This window comes from Acanthochromis polyacanthus, chromosome 1 (genome assembly GCF_021347895.1).
Source record: "Acanthochromis polyacanthus isolate Apoly-LR-REF ecotype Palm Island chromosome 1, KAUST_Apoly_ChrSc, whole genome shotgun sequence".
Classification (NCBI taxonomy): Eukaryota; Metazoa; Chordata; class Actinopteri; family Pomacentridae; genus Acanthochromis; species Acanthochromis polyacanthus.
The window spans coordinates 19,367,357-19,390,003 of NC_067113.1; the positions used below are offsets into that span (position 1 = coordinate 19,367,357).

The following is a 22,647-nucleotide window of genomic DNA, read 5'->3' on the forward strand; positions in this document are numbered from 1 at the left end:
AGGCTGGTAAGTCCACATGAAGTAAATCCTTCCATTTGGTAACACTGCAAAGATGTTATTAGTTCTTTAAATGGGGTTTATGTGCTAAATCCTCTTGTGGTTTATTATATTTTACTGCTAACACTAATAAAAAGTTGTCTGTCATTTACTGATGCGTGCAGGTGTCAATTCTATTTCTTTGCATTACATGTTATCTTAGACTGTTTATTTTTATTTAATATCCTTTTGTTCAGCTAAATGAAGCTGCCAGAAGGCCACAGTGTCATTTATGTGTTCTTTCTGTTAAATATTTGATTTAAATGGAACAAGCACACAAAAAAATTCAAAGCTTTGAAGCCCACAAGTGAGGAGTATCACCTCCTTGTATATATACAGGAAGCCTAGCTGCTGTAATTGCATACAACATTAAAGAATTCCCTGTAATGTAATTCTTGACCACAGGAGGCCTTATCTTGTTTCCTACAGGTGTAAATAAGAGGGTCCAGTTTCATGGGAGGATGAAAGGGAGATTAACCAACGTAAAACCCTTTGTGGTGACCTTTGAGTGCAGCAGAACCTTCTTCTTCTGTCCTGCTGCTGGAAGGGGTACAAGACATGAACTTCCCTATAAGCTACAGTGCACCTTCATACGTTTTGCCCTTTAGAAGTTATGAGCACCATCTGCACAAATATGGTTTATTGCAATAAAACACTCTGGTGGAAATTTGCTCTTTGTAGAATTTTAACCAAAAAAAGCCAAGCAGATTCTCGATTATTGCCTAATCTTACCAAATGCAATATCATGACAAGTGCTAATGAAACACCTGCAATCATAATGATTAATAATGGCTTGCTTCAGTGTGACGATATGAAAAGACTCTAGGTGATGTAAACAGTCATGGTGTTTGTCCTAAAGCACGTTCAGATCAACCCAATAAACAGCCTTGAGGCAAAAAGGAAATATGGGGCAGCTTTTCAGCTTCCTTCTTCTCTGTCCACCCCACAGGTTGTCATACTTTTGATCATTATTGGGCCGTAGGGCTACAAGTTTATGTACATTTCTCATTGTGGTAACACATCCTTTATTGCTCAAGTAGCATCCATGCTTACTATATGTGGCAGAGTATTTCTGAAGAAGCACTGCAGAGCTTTCAGTAAAGCTTGATTAATTTGTATTATGGTTTTAAAAACAAAGGTTTATAAAGTACTTTTGATGTACAAGGGCCACATTATAATATTTAATAGACAATAGAAGCAACAATGGAGTAAACAATATGTCACTACTAGTCAAGTCTTTTTTTTTTTTTTTTTTTTTTTTTTACAGTATACAGCACATTTAAAGCAATAGCCACAGAACCAAGTGATATCTGGTTGGTTTTATTAGAACCTCCCACTGTTTTATGAGCTCTGTCAAGAGTTACAGTACATATAAATGTATATAGTACCGTCGAAAAGCTTGAGGTCAATTAGAAATGTCTTTACCTTTTGAAAGAAAGGCAGTTTATTCCCCAATGAAGATAGCATTGCATGCATCAGAACTCTATGGAATATCTACATAGGGTTACAGAGGAACATTTCCAACAATGTTGTTAGCTAATCATGTTGAAAGGCTTACTGATGATTACAAAACCCTTGTGCAATTCTGTTCGCACATGAATAAATAATAATAATTGTCTGGGTGACCCCAAATGTTTAAACAGTAGTGTACATTTATTTATTTATTTATAGTTCAAGTCACAACGTGGCAGATGTCACAGATTTGTATTTTTTGTTGATCACACAATGCAATGTGAAATATTAAATAATTGTACCAAACATACTATACAAATGGTATAACATGTCTTAAAGGCATTAGAGGAGATTTAATTTCCTACGACTTTGAACGTAGCATGCGCATGCGCACATACAACCTCTCCCTCACCCCCCCCCCCCCAACCTCCCCCCTCTTAACATTTACGAAGAAACGCCCCCCTCCAGAAACTTGTGTAGCACTCGTGAAGTTGTCTTTTACGGCTGGGTCCCCCTGGATCTTTATCTGCCATTATGTGAAAAAAGATGAGCAAAACAAGTCGCCAGCTAACTACGAAGCTATACCAAAGCAACACATACAGAAAACATGTAAGTCCAAGGCGTACGTAATCTACGTAACTAGGCCTGAGCCGGAAGATTTTTGATTGACAGGAACAGGAGCAAACCAAACGCCTCGGTCCGAGCGCGTTGATTGGCTGATGTTTTTCAGGTCCTGCCATGTCCACAGTTTTTTTTTTTTTAATTTTTAATATTTTTAGAAACCATACATACAAGTCCACTAAAGGTCAGTATATTCATTTTATGTGAATCAGACAAATTAAACAAAAAAAAAAAACATCCTCCATAAAGCCTTTAATGCTGAATATCACACACACACCTTTGTTAGTCCTGCTCCCACCAAACCTCAGTTGGTATATTCCAGCTGTGTGCTACGCCTCTTTTATGTCACAGGTGCGGAAGTAACTTGATCGAGGACACACCTGGACGTCCTCGTCGATCCTCGACATGCATCTTAGGAAATTACAAGATCTTTGTTATGTTTGTTATGATGCACTAAGATCGATTTCCAGGTCACAGGGCGGGAGTTCAAGGTTGAAAATAGTGAAACGATGAGCTTTCTATGAACAGCGTGTTGGCCATAGCGAAAAGAAAAACTCCATTTTAACAGGAAGAGAGCTGCAGCCGAACCAGGCTCAGGGAGGGCGGACATCTGCCTCCACTGGATTCGGTGAGGGAGAGAAAAGACAAATAACAAACACGAAGTGAACGTAAACACTGGACAGACTGGTAGTTTCTGTTGGACTAAATTACTTTTACATTGTTGGCGTAGCTCATCTTGTTGCGTTTCTGTGGAATGTAGTGAAGCTGTATCTAATTTTAGATTGCACTAGGATGCATCATGAGTGTTTTCAGTCTTACCTGTTCCATAAATCAATGTCTGCCATGAACATTTGGACACAGGAAGCCTTAACAGAATGTACAAATCATATTCACTTTGGATTCAGAGTTTTTGGTGCAAATATCCAAACAAATGAGCACAAAAACAATGAAACCACAAACACAGCACTGCTAATTATACAGGCTAGCACGTGGTGGTCTCACTTTAATCATGCAGTGATCAATTCTTGTTCACGTGTTGACTAGTTCTACACATTACGGGTATTGATGTATTTTATATCATGATCTGATGTTCTGTATGTTGCATCCACAGTCTTCAGATAAATGCAAGGAAACCTACGAAGTGTTCCTCCATCTTGTAAGTATAAACTTTACTGTGCAGCTCATTATTCACAGGTGATCAGACCCCTTCTGAAGGTCTGTTTTTAAATCACTTAATTTTGATTATTAACCCTCCTGTTGTCTTTATTTATGGGCACCAAAAAATGTACTTTCCTTGTCTAATTTTTTTTTTTAATTCTGAAAAAATATTCACAAACTCCCGAAAATTTGCAAAACCTTCAGGAATAAAATTCCAATAATTCCTTAAAAAATTCCCTAAAAATTTTTGTTTTAAAAAACGTCCCCCAAATTTGACAAGAAAATTCTCGTAAATGTTTTCAAAAAATGAGTAAAAATCTTCCCAAAAAGTCCTTAAAATATCCAAAGTGATTATATATATATTAATAAAATGTTTAATATTTTCTTTAAGAACATTCACAAAAATTCACATTCATTTTGTGAATGTTCTTAATGAAAGAATTATTTTTTAAAATTTCTTTTTTTCCCACCGAAAATATTGAAAATGTGGACTTCAGAAGTTTCCCTGTAAAAAATATTTTTTTCTCCACATTTTCTAACTTTGAAACAGGTCAGTTTGACCAACAGGACAACAGGAGGGTTAAAGGCAACATAGACTTCAAGAAAGGGGTGGATTTTTTTTTTTGGTCTGTCATTGTAGTTCAATGTTCCCTCACTAGATGGAGACAGTGACCAGAGAATGAGACCCACATTTGAAGCCATATTTTATGAGACTTTTTGAGCTGAAGTCCTATCAAATCAAGTTTATTTATACATTTAAAACGGCTTGAGGTAACAACAATGCTGTAGATGTTATCAGACAGGCAGGAAAAATGTATGCAAAAAGGAAAACCGGATAAAAACCTGTGAAATCTATTTGTGAAACAGATTTAGTATAAAATATTAAGAGAAATATGAACAACCACAGTTAAAAGAGGTGGAATTGTAGCAAAGAAGATCTGAAATGTACCCATATGTCAACCCATGCATGGCTTTTTAAAACAAATCCGTGTATTATTTTAACATTTTGCTTTAATCTGCAGCTCATTCATTAGTACAGAAACACGAGTTTAATGAGTCACAGCCACATGTGGGAGCCTTTTGTTGTTCATTTGGATAACTACTAGCAGTCAGCCCTAACAATAACTATGATACCTTTTTGAAAGGTTCTTTCTCTGTCTTATGAGTGGCTGTAAAGATGAATTTCATGCAGTTTATCTTCTTAGAAAAAAAGTCCTATTGAATTTCAGTCATTAAATTAATTAATCACTTTAATGTAATTTATTCAAATCTCCAGCTTTTTAAATATGTTCAACAAATCATATTTTCAGTAAAGGTCATGGTGTTTTATCATAAGAAAGTGTTCACGGAAATAAAAGATAATCAGATTTATCATCAGTTTATGTAAAAATAATGAACCTCTTTATTGAAAATCATTGTTTTAAAAACTAGCTGGGGTTTATATATTAAGGCATATCATAAACAAACACAGCAGCAGCTCCTTGGCTGAGCGTTTCCACCCTGAAGCTCAAAAACACAGATTCAGACTTCCAGCGCTTCATATGTAGCAAACCCAACCGACTGATCCTGTCAGCTTACAGGGTGGGCTTTCATTGTAATCAGTCTTCTTCAGAATCTGTTCCTGATTTTAGCATGTATGGCTGAATTACTCCTATATAACAGCTTGACATTGCATAGCACGGATTAGCTCTATAGTGAGCAGCGTTGATGGAACAAGGCCATAGATCTTCACATTCTAGAGCAGGAGTGGACATACAGCGAAGCCATTTTTAGGCAGTAAGGAACTGTTTTCAAAAAGAAGAAAAACTTATAAATCTACAACTTTGGCACACAAAGGAGTTTTTAGAGGTTTATAACTACTCACTACATATTGTGTACTTGTAGTACCACCTATTGGTCACAAGATGGTGGACAAGAGCCACAGTTAAGAGGAAACAGCTGAGCAGAATCACAGCTGAGCTTTGGAGACATCTGTCCTGTTTCACTGCATAAGGACATAATAAACTGCGTACAATAAAAGGCCTCAAAGAGAAAAACCTTTAATATCTGCCTGGATATGAAAAAGAGAAAGAAAACAGTTTCACCCATCAGCTCCAGGCGACACAGTATAGTCCACAAATGTTTACAGAGCAAAGTGTTGCCATGTTTTTGAATTTAAACAAGGTCTTATTTCAGGCCTCCAGTCAGATGCTGTTTCTGACAGAATGATTGCACCTCTTCAAAAATAACCTCACAGAGAGCTATTTAGATGTCGTATCAGTCCACAGCAAACTACTACTGTGTACAAACACACAAACTACAGGTTCAGGAGTTTTGCCCCCGAGTGTAAATGAGTGTACAGCATTACTGAGTGGAGGGTGTGAATGTACATGTGTAAGAAAGTGTTGAAGCAGAGCTGAGGGCACCAGTTGGGATTTTAAGGGTCTATATTTAAACTCTGGGGTCTCCAGTTTCTGCAGCTGTCGCCAAGTTTAAGTTCAGCACCTTGAGCCTTTCTCAGTCATGCTCTCGGGTCACAGTTATAAACCTGCCAAACTCCGAGACGGAGAGAGTGAAGCCGAGGTTCTCGTCTGCCCTTCGGTTCAGATGTCTTCAGGCTCAGGAAAGTTGAGGACCGTCCTGAACATGTTGCTAACGTCAGACTAGCCCACACTGAAATGCAGCGACAAGTTCTTGTGTGCGTCCACATCTCATTTCCACTTCCTTCCTTGTTTGCTGAGTGACAGTAAATTAGTTCATTACCCACCTCTAATTACCACTGAGCTAAAATACCTTCCTGATTACCAGATCACCTTATCTTTTACACTTTCACCCCACTGACATGATTTAACAAACGATGTCACTGCTATTACCTGTAGTTTTCCTATTACAAGCTCTTTGTTTTAAATTTTTTTGCAGATTCTTTTCAGTCTTCTTTTTACTATAGAATTCAATTTTTTTTTTTAAACTAATGATTTTTTTGTGCATTCTGAACTCCCTCAAGGGAGTTTAATTGTATTTTAATGTATAATCTAATTTAAAACTGAGGATGTTTGTGATGTTTATATTACAAAACAACTTGATTCTGATGGTATCTGCAGAAGTAAGAGAGACATTTAGATCCAATACAATTTTTATTCTATTATTTTATTCTATTATTTCTTTTCACTCCGTCACTGAACATCAAAGTGTTTAATGCATCTTTAACCAAATCTTTTCATAGCTAATAAACACTATGAAATTAATCAAAATCACTGCATAAAACAAGCACCTACTGCTACTCTAACATACTCATATTGTGTTTTTTTCTGTTTCTTTGCGTTGTTTTGTATTAAAACATCGCAAAACGCAGCTATGATTTGAGAACAATGCGTTTAATCTGACAAGTATGCTAAATAACTGACCAAACTAGCCTCTGATTTAAACTCTGTAGCTTCATCGATGAAATACAAAATAATCAAATGTTTCTTTTAAGTCTTCAGGAAAGGATTTGTGTTGATATTACTAACTGATGTGTATTTTCTGTATCTGCAGGCCCCAGCAGTCTGATTGGAGACGTGAGCAGAGGGATGATGAGAGGGATTCATCTGTTGTGCTCCTTCTTTGATGCGTAAGTAGCATTGAGATGTCTGAAACTGCACCAAACACAGCCTTAGCGCAGACTTTACAGTCGCGCTGGCAGAGTGCGATGACAGCTCCTCCGTGCGTAATTATAGCCGCCACATATGATAAACATGTTCCCCACATATGACAAAGATCCTACTAATTTAGCACTTGGGCCTGTACTTTGTAAGCAGTAAAACAATCAGTCATTACGTAGACAGACAAGAAACATAGATGGACTGACTCTGTGTCTGCTGAAGTAGCGCCTACTGACCGGTGGCAGCTCCGAGCCTAATAACAGAGCTTAGCTGGCATACCAGAGCCGGTGGCACGTTGGTGTAGCAGTAACTCAGAGAGAGCCTGGTAATTACCACCGGCCGCTGACACCATGCTGCAAATGCACCAGTCAGCAGCGAGAGGACCAGCAGAGCGTGTCCTCCCTCCTCCCCTGCTGCCAGGATGCCCTCAGCCATGGCACGGCGGTGGTCAGAGAGAGGAAAAGTGCTTTCACCAAGAGGGAAGTTGAGTCTCTTTACTGTCTCTTTTCCCCTCATTAATAAATATCCGGGCAAGTACAAATCTATTATTTCTTTTCACTCACCCACAGAACATCAAAGTGTTTATTTTTCTGTCTGCCCTCATCTTGGACGCACTCGACTGGGTCATATACACCGAATGAGGAGTCATAAAGGCTTTCTCTCAGGAGAGGCCCACTAGAAAACATAACGCAGAGCCGGAATGGGAAGTTTATTTTGCTTGGTGCATGCATATCTGTGGGATGTGGGGCTCTGTGCAGAAACTGGAGTGCCGTTCATCACTGCAGCACTTCCCTCCTCCTCCTCCTTTTCCTCTTCAAATGACCAAGGAAATCATTTTAGCCCAGAACATCCCCCTGATTTCTAATTCCTCGCTCATCCTAATTTCATGTCGTCTTCTTTCCTTCTTTATCCATCTGTGTTTCCCTCCCTCTCTTCTTCTGTCATCTGCAGGCTAAAATAGGCCCAGCAGCTTTTCTCTGGGCCTTTTGTCCCTGCTCAGGGAGACGTTTGGCACACAGAGGATCGTGTTACAACTTTCATTTCCTGAATGTTTTTCCTTTTTTTTCTTCTTCTTTTTTTTTTCCTGCGTGCAACCAAGAGGGGTATTTTATCCCGCTCTGCAGCGTCAAGATGAAGGGCAAAAGGGAGCAAGATGGCAGCTCAGATTCGGGCTGCTGTCACTCCAACGTCGGCAAACAAATAAAGTACAAACTGCACATAGCTGCAGGGTCCTGGTGGAGGGTGGCTGCGGTGAGGTTTGGGCACAGAGGGGGTGTGGATCATGTGTGAAGTCGGGGTGGGGGGCTGGTTACTTGAGCTACTTGTGAGCCCCAGGATAGGTGAGGTGATGCCCCTCGGGAGTGTAAGGTAGATTTCATTATCCCATATCCCATACCACTTCCTCTTGTTGTGTCTGCCACCAGTGCTCCTCCCCAAAGAAAAACCTTGAGTCTGTGTGTTTGGACCTTTCCAAAGGCAGAAGATCAGGCAACAGAGTGGCAACAGCCTGCAGAATAATCAATTATTAATTCTGTTGTGAAATAATTCCTATGATATGATCGTAAGCCCGGTCATTATGGCTCTAGTTATGTCTGGCTGCTTTACAGACTGATTTATGTTTAGAACCTCTCAACACTGTGATGATCTCTGAATAAAACAGAACAGATGTTAGTTCCCCCAAATGTAACAAAGCACAATTACACATGAACTCTGCTGTACTTGACTATTTCCATTTTATGCAACTTTATGTTTTTAGTCCAGATCTCAGAAGCCAATATTGTGCTTTTTACTTCACTCCTTTTGTCTCACAGTTTTAGACACAATTTTCCAAACCGTATTAATGATTCTGAATGACACTTTTTCTGATAAAATAAAACATGCACTTTATGAGTTGGGAATATTGTTATGATTCTTATTGTATATAAAGTCTTGGATAATCTGGATTTTCATTAAAAGTTGACATTTCAGGAATGTTTGGTTCCCACAGGGCAACAGCACAAACAAACCATGATCTCATAGAATATTATGTTTGGCTGCACTTTCAGCTACTCAGCAGTATAAAGAGAGTTTAAAACCAGCGCAGCCTTAAACATCTACAGCAGTAAAATGCAACACACATTGATTCTGCAGGAATAATAATCCAGAAACATCATATAGTATCGTAAAACACAGACTGGGACCATTTTACTGCACCATGAGTACTTTTACTTGTTTGTGGTGGAGTATTTTGATAGTTGATGTGAATACTTCCTCCATCAATACTCCTCAAGGGTAAAAGAATAACTATGACTGAGCTGTTAGTTTCTTTTTTTTAGCGAATTTGTAACTCAATAAGTCAGTAAATTTCCTTTTCCTTGTCGTCAACAATCCACAACAAGACACAAACCCACAGTATGTAAATACATGTCTTAATACTTTTCGACTTCTCCACCCTGTCAGTTGCTTTCAACAGCACAACAACTGCATTACTTGTAAGATACATTCATTTTTGGATTTGCTCTTATGGGATTTATGGAAAAAAAATTAAGAATGATGACCAGGATTATTCTTTCGGCTAGTTTTATTGACATACTTCCATTACAAAGTACAAATGAACATTTGCAAATGAGCTAGTATAGAGACGTTTTCAGTAAACTCTTAGTCAAAAATAGTTTCCAAACCATCTTGTTTTACTTTGCAGATTTTTACACTTGTGTGTTCACTAAACCAGTGCACTAACACTACTTCTGTATTTGTTTACTCCTGTACTGTGTCTTGGTTTTACAGTTACATCTGTTGAAAATCTCAGTTTTTTTCTCATTCTCAAAAGACCAAATCCATGACTGAATCGACCGTACTGTAGCCTTCAACTAAAGCCTGATTATTCCTCAGGGCCAGAAATCTCCATTGCAGTTCATAAATTATTAAACGGCACCGGTCGGCTTCATCACTGCCCTGGGTGACACGTTCCTTCATTATGATGAATGTTAGGAGCTCTAGTTTATTTTGACTCGTCCCACACACACAGTCTTACATCCTGCTGCTGTAAACACTCGTCTACTGAAAGACTTTGTATTAATCTGTTACCAAATTCCCCCTAAAAATGAATAATTCAGTCCTGGTAGAGTAATATTTGCTAAAGCTTCAGCATCTAGGACCTTTTTTTTTTTTTTTTTTTTAAGAAATGTCTGAAACTAGTGTGCAGTATCAACACAGCATTTTGCATTACAAACTAACACATTATTATTATCACTTCAAATTTGTCTGTAAATGAGAGAATCTAACTTCATCTAAATTCAAGAATCATATTAGAGTTTTAACTGCTTTATTTTGTGGCAGTAGTCTACAGTCAGCGTCGCCTCAATGCTCCTCAGAGATTCACTTCAACCAAAAACATTTTTCTGTTGGTTGCACTTTGGGCTCGATGACTTTGTGGTAATACGAGCATTTCAAAAGGTCTTGTATATGTTCTCCTTATTAGAAAAAGGATTTGTGCAACAGTGTCTCTTAGACATTTTGTGGAGTAACGCAAAAGTAATGTAAAGAACAAGGTGTTGATACTTTCCCAAGAAGTAAACAAGTAAAATAGTGCATTATTGTTTTAAAAAGTACCAAGAATTGTTTGATGCTTTGCTTTTTGTAAACTTTCTGTTACAGATCAGTAGTCATAACTGTAAAGGCTGTGACACGACACGGATTTATTTTCTATAATGTGAACCTCAATCATGTTATTTTGCGGACAAGTTGGAAGATGTTTACTTTTTATTTTCATGAATTCACAAGCACTTTAATTCTCACACATATAGGACACTATAAAAAATTTTAATAACTACTGCTGCCACCTATTTCAGTTACATTTTTTCTTTGTCTATCCAACAAAACCTCCCATCACCCCTTTATAATGTCTGGAAACGAACTTAACAAAAATCAGCAAAGTCCTTGCTAAAGTGCTCCGAAAACATCCCAGACTGAAGTCATTTTTCTGATCAAACACACCAGACTAATGCTGCTATCACCTTTCTCTCCCAGCTCCAAAAATATAGATATCTGATTCTCAGCAACCAGAGCTGGGTTTTGTCTCAGGAAGGGTTGGTTATATGAGCCTCTGCCTTCTGGCCACTTTTCTTTTATGCAAGCCCTTTTTTCATAGACTTTTCACGCAGTCTTATCATGTCTTCTGTTTTTTTCTGCTCTTCTAATGTATTCGAATTTTTTTTTGACCCTTTCATCAGGTAATGTATATGATGCTGTTCACCATTTGACACAAAACATGCTATTTAACACCCTAATAGTCTGGGATCGTCTGCAGTCTCCTCCTCCCTCCTCCTCCTTCGTGTCTGAACCCTGGGTCATGCATCAATCAGAGGACTGGGAGAAAGAGATAAATATTTCTTTCAGCTCTGTCACATAGAAGCTTCCTGAATGGCTTCCGACTCCTGTGAGTGGAAGCTGGTTTTTGGCTCGCAGCCCTTCCATCACTGTAATTAAGATTTTCTGGGGAGGAGTCGTCTAATATGCACAGCCTCAGCCATGTATAGAGTTGTACTTGAACCAGTTTGGGTTTTCTGTGATGCACACACTCACATTGTGGTACATGTGAACACACACACACACTCACTCACAGGTACACTCACACTCGGCCTGTATCAGCCTCTGGGTTCGGCCAGGCAGGAACATTGTCAGATCCATGCATCATTGGTAAGAAAATCTCTCTGCCCCCCCCTCGTCCTTCCACACCACCACCACCACCTCCGCCCCTCTGAGGCAGACCTGAAAAGATCCTTTTGTCCCTCATCACCCGCCAAGCTCCCACCCTGCCTCACCCGTCTCTCCCCCCTCCTCTGTGACACACACACACACACACCCCCCCCCCCATCCAGCCTGTGGTTATGGATACCTGGGACGGTCTCACACCCGGCTCCCCGTGTGCAGTGAAGCTACCTGCGGCCAGCCGACCGTTGCAGACTCAACTCAACCAAGAGCTCCTCGGCTTCGGATTTTGTCCTTAAAAACGAGAGGTGCGCCAGAGAAAACATTAACCCAGCTGAGGCAGACGGCGCAGGCTCATGCGGGCTACTCTCCATGTTTATTTGCACACGTCAGGGCCCTTCCTGCTGTTGATTTAGAGCCACTGCCACTTACGCCTGTGACAAATGAAATAGCCTTTTGATGACTCGGACTCTGTTTGCCATCAGCAGCTGCTGTTACTGGCACCGGCCTGCTTTAAGGCTGACGTTACCTCCAGCATTTGTCATCTAGTCTATACAGGCCGGGGAACACGCCTTCCCTTTGCACTTGTTGCACGGCTAACGGGAGGAAAACGCAGATAGATTCATGAACGCAGACTGTGTCCCTCCTGATTCGGAAGCGAGGGATTGGAGCGTGATTAAAAGCACTGTCAGAGTTTCCGCGGCGGATTGATTTTAGTCTCTTGCACATCCTGAAGGTGACTCCGATAGCCTCTCCACTGTCATGTGGCACAGAGCCTGTTTAATCCTTGCTGTGTCTATACTCTGCTGGACATGTTGTCGTTAGATTAACAGGTATGAGGAGTCTCTTTGGTGGCTTTGTGATCACCTGTTTGTTAATTTGTGAATATTTCGCCACACCGTGTGCCAAGAGTGAAGGGCACGTGCTGTGGTCAGAGTTATACGTGATGCTGCAGGACCTGTGCTCTCTGCTGACCTCTGCTGAGTGTTACATGGGCACTTCTGTGGGAGGCTTCTGCTTGAATCATAACTAGCATGCATATTTTAAAATACAAGTCAAACCATATCCTTGTATTTTCAGTAAATCAAATTATCCTGCGCTATGATGACAAATGCTCTTTTGAAAACAGTCTATGAGGCTTTTAATTTAATCATTCAAAAATACAAATAGACATATGCTATATTTTGTGACCATTTCATGCACAACAGCCTAAGAATTATTAAAAAAAACATCACTAGTGGGTTTTGATCCTATTTTTTTTTGCCCACTTTATAAATAGATCACATTTCTTGCTGGGATTGTGTAAGTACGCTCTTCATATTTTTGATTTCAGCTAAAATGTTGCCTGAATTCTTACCAGTAGTATAATATACAGTGCATTTACAGAAGCAGCAACTTAAATTCCTTGTTAAACATACTTTCTCAGTCAGCTTTTCTATTATTACGTTTTCTGTCTGATAATTCAACCTGTACTTTCCATTTTTGTGTATTTAGTCAGAAATGTTTCATGTTACCATAAAATGCTTTAAGTACTTTGATTTAATGCTGCTTTTCACCTCTATTCCGTTCCATTTCAGGGGAACGTATTCCACTTTTTTTCTCCACTACATTTATCAAAACATTTTTCATACAAATTCTGTGATCATTTAGTAAAATTTCCATTGAGTAGCCCAACATTGCATAAAGAATATAATATTAGCTTCATTTTAGCCTACTACGACGTTAAACTACTGCTCACATGGTGCATTAGTAATATATTAACAATACAACTAGGGGCCATTCTACACAGTGAGTAATTTTGCTGTTCTTTGATTTTTGTAGCTTTGCTTACTAAAAACTGTGGTGTTGCTTCTTGGATGCTTCTTCCACCACTGATCCTCACATATGACATTAAAAATGTATGACGGTTAATCGCTGAGCACATGGAAGGTCTGCTGAGGACAGACTGATCACTCCCAAACAGACATATGGAAAACTGTGGGTGATATAGAAAGCACAGTGTGGAGTTTTAGTGGAAATGATGAGACAGAAGCAGTGAGAGCAAGAGAGAAAAAAAGAAAACGAAGAGAGAGAGAGAGAGAAAGTGAGGCCTCTGGATTGCAGAATATACCTCAAGGTCCCTCCACTGGAGCTGGGCGCTGCAGCCCTGCAATCTTCGCAATCAGGCAGCAATGCAACCAGCGACTGTTTCAGATTATGCTCAGGAAATCCTCGGTGCTCTCTGCTCAAAACAATTTACCCTGACATGAGCCCAAAGAGAGCGTGGGGGGTGGGGGACAAGAGAGCTGTCCTCACCACCGTCCTGCTCTCAGGCCACCATATATATACACCATAGTCTGTCCCACTAGTATGCACAATCCTTTATTATTATTATTAGAGTGGAAATGTCTATTGATAGTTTTAATTCTTTTTTTTCAATTATGGCTGCTACCCCGTTATTAAATTGCAGTTATGCCAGCTATTTTCTTTCCTTTTGTTAGTTTGTTTTTAATCCATATAAATGTCATCATCCAGTCAACTTTCACCTCTTCTCTTTTTTTTTTTGCATATGGGATGTTTGCCCATATTTTCTCAGAAAATCCAGAGCTGGTAAAGGTTGAGTGGTGGCTCTTTCCCATGGCCCATAACTGACAGAACAAACTCTCGGAGAGAGCAAAGAAAACACGGCAACAAAAAGCCAATGATCCGCAGCAGTCGGGCTAAAAAAAAATGACAAAAAAAGAAGAAGAAAGAAAGGAAAAAAAATTCTTCTCTCCTTTGACCAAACATGTATAATGGAGCAGAGATGATTTTCAAAGCAGCCCAAAGCTGCCTCGTGTGTACACAACAGCCTCCTGACAGACAGCTGCTCATGTTGACTCACATTTGTATAATTAAATTTCCCTTTATGACTCTTGGTTTATTGTTAAAAACCAAAAGAACCCGTAGAGCAGGATTGATTGGTCTGCGAAATGACTAATCAGATTTTTCTGATGGTGATTCATATGCCACCAACGTAGATTTGTGAGTTTTGGGCATTTTTAAATGTCATTTCTACATTTTATTATCATCAGAAATTAGTTTAATTGCTAATAAATTCTTTATATTTTCACCAGTTTGAGGAAAGAATCTAGAACATATTAATATCTATTTTTTTCCTCTAAATACACAAATAACACAGAGACAAAAGTATTACTTTAGTTTTATTGGAAACTAATTACCATGACTCTAATGAAAACGTTACCTCTTAGTTTCCATCGCAGGATGTTGCTATAATTCTTTTGTTATCTTAACAAAATATCATAAATTAAGCAAATGGGCAGTCCAGTTAAGTGTTTCGTTGAGTTAAGAGTTTCAGAAAGGTCCTGTTTGGGTGTTTTCATGTGCAGGAGAATCCGAAAACAAAACCTCCTGTCAGAGGGGATATATAGGTTTAAGCGCATTAAGGAATTTTGTTCTAACCAAATTTAACGACAGACAAGTCAGTCTATATTATAAGGTAGGCTACTATAGTGTTATTTCATACATGTATTCAATCTGATACACTCATCAGTCTTCTTCGTTTTCTTTTTTTTCTTCGGGTTTTTGTAAAATAGAATAAATCTGGCAGCCTCTTTAAGAGCCCAAATCCACAAGACTGGAGGTTAGAGGTCCCAACAAGGAGTCCTGCAGTTGGTGTGGGTGTCCGTGCATGCCGTGCACCGGCTGTGGGGCCCCCAGCCCGGACATGGGGTAAGCGGAGGCCCCGGGGTGGCTCATGCTGCCCTGAAGCAAAAGCGCTGAGTTCTGGTCGGGGCTCTGAGGTGGAGAAAACTCGTCCTCCGAGCTGGACATGAGAGACTTTCCTCCGTCCAGAGGGGACAGCTGGTTCTGTTTGTTGCCGCCTGCGTTGCTGTTTTCACTGTTCTCTCTGGAAATGACAACAAAGACTGGAAATTAGAGATAATACTGCAGATCAGAAGGAAACATTCATCAGTGAGGTAGGCTTAAAAAAGTAACATTTAGGAGTTTAAAGAAATGCGTAAAAACGGTGTACAAGCCAGTAAAATGCGTAAATATTATGAACAAGCCAACAGTAGTTATTTTCCAGCAACCCAACGCAGAGTAGGCCACAATAAAACAACAAAACAGTAACATTTTACCTGCTTTTCTTCTCTTTTGCACGTATTCTGTTTAATTTGACTTTTTTTTCGGTCTATTATTTGCTGGTAATGCTGCTTAACTCGTGCGTTTTTATTCCGGTGTAACCTAACTTAACCTTTAACACACACCTCGAGCCGTTCTCCTAAAAATGTGGTCTCATGTTTTTTTTCATAACTACCTGAAAGCCTGTCATATTATTTGCATTTTCGATTCTCTATATTTTAGAGTTCATGCTGTTTAGGCCACATTCAAGTTGAGACAAGTCAGATCTTTGTGAGGAGTCCATCATTTGACAACAACACACTGCTATTTCCCCATCAGGGCATGCCTGATTTGGAAACTTAAAATTACTTTAACGTACAAACTTCTGCTATAAAATTATTCAAGATTAATAATATTTTTATTCACTTTACTGCTTCTCTCTTCCATGATGGTTTCCTGTCAAAGCTTGTGTCTTTGCATCACTTTTTCCTTCTCTTATTGCTTGTAGCCACAGTTTGAAAATATTTTTCTTGGTAAAACCTCAATTTTCTCTTGAAATATGCTCTAAAAAATGAAATGACTTTTGCTGTTACGAGCAGCACTGTGACAGTTGAACGTACCTCTCCTTGGCCTCTGCGGCTCTGTCCCTCTGCCGTCTGTTTTTGAACCAGTTGCTGACCTGCGTCGTGGTCAGTCCTGTGGCCTCGGCCAGCTCCCTCTTTTCCCGCGGGGACGGGTAAGGGTTGTGCGTGTACCACTCTCTCAGCACTCCCCTGGACTTCTCCTTAAAGCAGTAGCTGGTCTCCTCTCCGTCCCATATCGTGCGGGGCAGCGGGAATTTCCTCCGCACCCGGTACTTCCCTACAGCTCCGAGCGGCCGGCCGCGCAGCTTCTCCGCCTCCACGTAGTGCGCCTTCAGCCAGAGCTGCTGCAGCTTCGGGTGGTTGTGCGGCGAAAACTGATGGCTCTCCAGGATCTTATAAAGCTCTCTGAAGTTCCCCCGGTGGAAGGCCACCACCGCCTTGGCTTTGAGGACGCTCTCGTTCTTGTGGAGGTGATCGCAGGCGGGCAGGGACCACAGGAAGCGGCCGAGCCTCTCCAGGTTTCCTCCCTGCTGCAGCACCTCGCAAACGCACGCCACTTGCTCCTGCGTAAAGCCGAAGGACGGTAGTATAGACATGATGTCCGAACTCGCTCCTCCGCCCGAAACGTTGGTATCCAAAGCGATGGCTGTCGTTTATAGTGTTTACAGTTGCTCAATAGTGTCTTGCCGCAGTGCAATCCAGCGCAATCGCTCCGCGCAGCACAGGCCTATAGGCTATCCACTCCACTCCAGCCCCTGATGCGCGCAGCAGATTGGGATGTTGATTGTTGGGACAATTTGTTCCTGTTGGAGATATGTCAGGCTTAAAGGGAGCCTGTGCGTTTCGGTGATTGGCTCTCCCTCTGCCCTGCACCCTGTACAGCAGAGCAGGACTGAGTTTGCAGCTCCGTTTCCTCCCCAGAGGCAGTGCGTCAGGGGCTGAAATAGGAGCGCTCCCACCTCCCGCCCCCACAGTCCCTCTCCCGCTTCAGCTGAGGGAGCAGAGCAGCACCTAAACACTAATCAATTATTGCAGACCTCTTTAAAAAAAAGGCCGTATTAACATGGCCTGAATATACATCTTCTTTAATCGGCGAGTATATAGACTTTCCACGTGGGGACCAAACCGCGCTGCGCCTCTCCACGTGTTATCAGTAATCACAGTCAGTGGAGGGTGAAGCCACAAAAACACAGCTTTTAATTTGTGAAGAGAGAGTGTATGCAGGTTTAAATAGTGAAACATCTAAAGGCAGACACTTAAAACAGGCACCACAGGAAGTAGAAAAAATACTTAATACTGAGATTAAAATTCTACGTTAACAAAGGAAAACCTAAATTGACTTTTGCGCTGTTCCATCGTTTATTCACCATCACTGCATGTTGTGGTGAACGCCCACCCCTATAATTACATGCAGATTGAGCATTCTGTTGTATCGCCGCCTTTGATGGTCCATTAATTACCGAAGGTGTTTATTTTATGAGGTGATATAATTTAATAAGTTCCTATGATAGTTGGGTCCATTACGCACTTGTTTTATATGAGGAACCTCCACTACCTGCCAACGTGTTATGGGCCATATAGACCACCGGTAGGAAAGCAGCCACTTAAGTGTGTGTGTGCGTGTGTATGTGCGTGCGTGTGTGTGTGTGTGTGTGTGTGTGTGTGTATGAAATGCCACATGGTTTAAGCTCGCAAGACAATTTGCTCAACATCTTCAGGATTGAAAATAACAAACACTTGGCACAAACTCAGTGACACATAAATCCAGCTCTTAGCCAGCTGTAAAGTGTCAAAATGAAAATGTTTCAGTTTACTCTCGTGATGTAAAGCTGCAATTTCTGAAAAGCTCCAGATTAATACAACATCCGGACAAATAAACGCCCATTTAGTTGCTGTTTTTTTTCTGCCTTTTTTCTGTCCGCATCGTCACGTGGCTCTGAAGAGGTCCTTCTAGGCTACATTTATATTTCAAGGATTAGACGGGCACCGCACTGGCTCCAGTGTTTTCTGTGGGGTGAAACACTAAACCAATCCATTAGTAAATGAGTTCTCTGCGACACTGGTTCTTGGTGGTGCAGTTGTTGGTTTGAGCCATATAGATCACATTTCTTGATCTGCACCAGGGTCTGAAACTGAACTCCCTTTCAATATGTCGTATGGAGGAAGATTGGACCTAGAAAATAATATTTAACCTACAACAAATTCATAGAAAACGCTTTAGAAGTGTGTCATCTTGGTAAAGGATTTTTATTAGGACAAAACGCTTTGAACTTTTGTTTTTGTGCTGCCAGTCAAATGGAAAAAAAAGAAAATACGCTTCTGAGGAGCTTCACTGTGGAACACTCTTTGTTTGTAATTGATCCTGTAAGATAATATGGAGAAATGTGATTTTAAAAAACAAAACATCTCAGTAATAGAGAATGTGGCCGAATGTTGAGGCTGCTCAAAAAAGAGAATTTAATTCAGGACTGACATGGAAAGGTCGAATCAGGCGATAGATTGTTTTGGAGTTGGCTCCTTTTATGTTGTTTAAAATTGTTTTAGGAAAAAGCAGGAAAAAACTTAATGAAATATATGTATTTGTGTTACACTCAGTTACAATAAAGATGCTTCCCTCCTGGATGCGTTTAAGAAATTCAAGTTTAACTGGCGAAACGCACCTGAAAACACTGTTATTTCATTCAGACTGTTTTTATTCTTCCAACCAAGGGCCACCAGCCTACAGAGAAAGAGGCCTCTCGTATTAATGTGATTAATAAAAAGGTGTCTGAACAGCCAAAAGTCAACGAACTGAATTTCCACGTTTTTACGCATCATTGGCTTAATCATAATGGGATATATTTCTGCAAAAGCGACTGAAATGGAAGCGCCTGATGTAAATTGTGAAGTAGGTGGACACACAGGCTGGAGTCTATGGCTGCACTCAGGCTGTGTAAAACCTCAGTGCTTCAGTAAATGAGCTGTCTGATGAGCGGCTCTCGGGTTTCCCTAATATCTCTACCACATTGCGCCGCGCCTCCTCCTTTAACCCGAGCAGCCCGGGGGGCGAGATTATTTCAAGATGTGGACTCTCCGCCTCTGCCACGGCCAGTGCTGGGCTCCTCATAGCCCGACAAGTAATGCAATACTTAAGTAGGCTATCAGTCGTTACTTCTTTAAAAAAAAGGACTTCCACGATCCTTGTTCTTGTTAGGCTGTAGGGATTACTTCACCCAAAATCGCCTCCTTCGTCTCATCCAAAAAACGCAATGCGTCTCCTGTAAAAATCCTGGAAGTCTGATCGTTTTCCAGAAAATGTTAAATAAATCAAGACATTTTTACTCAGAAAAATAAAGTTTTGTTTGGCATTTCTCATTAAACTGGTTCAGTGTGTTGTATATTGGCCAATACGTGAGGCTGTGTTGTCCATTTTGAATTTCAGAATTTGCCCATGAACACCAACAACTTATTCTAATTTATAGCAACAGCATCCTGCTTCACATTGTTCAATCTGGATTTCCACATTTGGCGAAAAAATCGTATGAAAGGTAGCTGTAACACTCGGATCCAGTGCGAGAGAAAGAAAGGGCTCAACTGAAAACACTTCATAAAAATGTCATCATCAAAAGGACTGCGTTTCCTATTGGAGGCTTTATTTTTTTGAAAATATGGAGGAAAACTGAAACTACCACTGGCTCACTGAACAGATGGTTTTCACTCTATCTAAATCCAAAGTGCTATTTCAGCTGTATCGACTGGAACAAAGCTGATATTGTTTAAATTGAGTGAAAAATGTCAGATTTAGTCTTGAGCGCATTTGTGCTTTGAGACATACATTCACACGGAACTTCTCACTACATTAAAAATATAGAAACGGAATTATTAAGGTACTCAATGCATCAAAAATCAACAAGATAATCTTGATATATAAATTAAAAGCATTCTCACACACCAGTGGGGATTTATTTATGCCTTTTCTCATGACTAAATCCAAAAACACGAATATTCCTGACACATTCGTTTCTTTTTTTGTCTTATAATTGACTATAAACAACAAACTAATGAATGTAATCAATACTTTGACTTTGGCTCGGACTTTCTGGTTAATTCAAGACGTCCTGAGTGTGTCTTAAATTACGACTTAAAGCGGTTTATTCGATGGGGTGAGAAAAAAAAAGGCAGCTCCTTCTCTCAAAACAAAACACAACTGTTGACATGAGTGAGTTAAATGAAATTGGAGCTGCAATTATCAGCTTAACAGAGTTTCCTGTCATGTTGGAAAATTAGACCTGGTACAAGTGCACTGGGGTTAGCCCCCCATCAAAATCATTACGCATTTCCTCAGAGGACCACCTCCACAAATGCGCAATTACGGCCTTGGCTTTTACTGCGCTGTGCTCCGTAAACACACCCCAGACATATAGATGAACGCATTTGTTTCAGAGGAACTTTTTTTTCTCTTCTTTATTAGCTGCAGGACTTGAGTAAATAAACAAACGTGGCGGGAAGACAAACGCATAAACAAACAAGAAGGGAGACGGTTCCAACGTGATGCGCAGCCGCCATGTGTGCCTTCTGGCAGGGAGGGGGCGCCATGACAATGCTATCATACGAGTCAAAATGTAACTCCTGACGGCATGAGCTGTTATTTGCGTTTTAGAAGTCGTGCAGCAGGTGTGTGTCTGTGTTTGTGTTTGATCTTGGCTGGTCATTTCAGTCCTCCTCTGCCCCTGCTCCTGTTACAGAGTGGTGTTTTTCTCTTTGGGGAAATACCTTTGACCACTGTGGTGTGGACTTGATGCTGCCTCCCAGCTGCTGCCTCTGTGTGCACACTCACACACATGCACACGTAAAACCGTCCCCATGACTTATGTTTTCTGTCCCCGTTGTCCAGAACAAACCAGTGAATCATGCTGTCTGCATCCTCCCCAACGCCACTGGATGATGCAGCAGGCATGTGCACATATCTCCTACTCTGCCAAGCAGCAACTAAGGAGGTAAAACAACCCGCTGGGACATTTATTTCCCTTCTATACTTCATATAAACACCGCCACCTACGTTCCACAGCCACAGTTGGAGCCAGTAGAGTGTTTCTGCCAGGGCCGAGCTTGGCCAGTAGTGGTGGGTCTGAATGTGCAGCCTGGTACCCGCTGACCCCTGCCCTCTCATTAGTGGGACGTGGAGCAGTGGAGTACCGTGCTCCCCAGGTCATGTTACATATGGCTTGCAGTCTGCTGCGCCGCATTAAATGTCAGCTTTGAAACCATCTGAAAGATCAGAGGTCAGTGTTTTTAATAAGGCCAGAGTTCTGGGGGAGTTCCCTCGTTTAGTTTTTTTTTATTTTTCATTTTTTTGCTACGTATCAAAGTATGTTTTACATCTCAGGTTTGAAATTGTGGATAAAATGATCCAGCTACTGTGTCAGGATGTCCTGGTTTTCGCACATAAAGGAGATTTTAGCTGCCATGAAGTGTGTAGTGTCTTTGTGGCAGTGCTTCTTCTCTGTCTAATTCATAGGCACAATACACAAAGGTGGAATTTGTGAGTTTTTCTGTGCCCTCCTCCTCCTCCCCGTGAGACCCACAGACCATGGGCTCCTGCTGCAAATGGGATATTGTTCTGGGCTCCAACAAAGCTGTTTTCACCCTCTTCAATATTACAGGAGGAGTTACCCGATACCTAACAATCAGCTAATCCACTGCCCATGGCGACGAGGTCACCTGTGCACAGGTAACTTTATCCCGGTTGCCTGCCTCTCCCTCCCTTTCCCGCTAGTCTCTGCCATTTTTTCTTCTCTCCCTCTCTGTGCCTCAACAGTGAGCACAGACAAACACCCTCTGTTTATTTAGGTCATCAGTTAGATCATATATAACTCCTGCAGCCAGGATCCGCTGCGAGGACAACTCCTATAATCCACCGCAGACACACTGGGAATAAAATAAAATCCCCCGCTGTTCATCCATTTGTCAAACTTTGTCTGTATCTTATCTCTCCGTGCTGGTTTGGTCAGGTGCCCACTGAGCGCAGAAGTATTGGGTGGAAATTCATGAATGCATAGAGAATCCCCTCAAGCCGTGAGAGTCTCTTTTCTGGATAGAGACTGAGTATCTGTGAGTGACAGCACCTCAGATTCATTCCTCCACATGTTGAAGCAAGGAGGAGATGGGGGTGCAGGATTTGGCCTTCGCTCAGGGAAAAAGGCCGTTGGATTGGACTGAGCAGTGGGGAGCTGCAGACCCCCCACCCAAAAGGAGCTTTACCTCTGGAAATCTCATTGCTGTTTATTTGAATTACAGGGGCTGAGATGAGAAAAGGAGGCCTAATGAACTCCAGGTTGCCAGGCATGTGCAAACGATCACGGCAGGTTTGTAGAGAGCTGCAGCAGACTTGCTGGATTACGGCG

General features: G+C 41.0%; 1 protein-coding gene across 1 annotated transcript; it reads right to left on the minus strand.

Annotated features, from left to right (window-relative positions):
• Positions 1 to 14,745: 14,745 nt before the first annotated feature.
• On the minus strand, positions 14,746 to 17,167 carry LOC110970972 (homeobox protein six1b). Its single transcript, XM_022221293.2, has 2 exons — positions 16,301 to 17,167; positions 14,746 to 15,465 (listed from the first exon to the last, which is right to left on the minus strand). Exons 1-2 carry the CDS (start codon positions 16,858 to 16,860, stop codon positions 15,171 to 15,173), a joined length of 855 nt encoding a protein of 284 aa, XP_022076985.1. The 5' UTR covers positions 16,861 to 17,167; the 3' UTR covers positions 14,746 to 15,170.
• Positions 17,168 to 22,647: the final 5,480 nt, after the last annotated feature.

Excerpts from the sequence above, each read along its gene's own strand:
- LOC110970972 (XM_022221293.2), bottom strand. The coding sequence starts at position 16,860 with ATGTCTATACTACCGTCCTTCGGCTTTACGCAGGAGCAAGTGGCGTGC. Across the intron at positions 15,466-16,300 it reads GCCGCAGAGGCCAAGGAGAG|AGAGAACAGTGAAAACAGCA; the intron begins GTACGTTCAACT and ends TGTCATTTCCAG.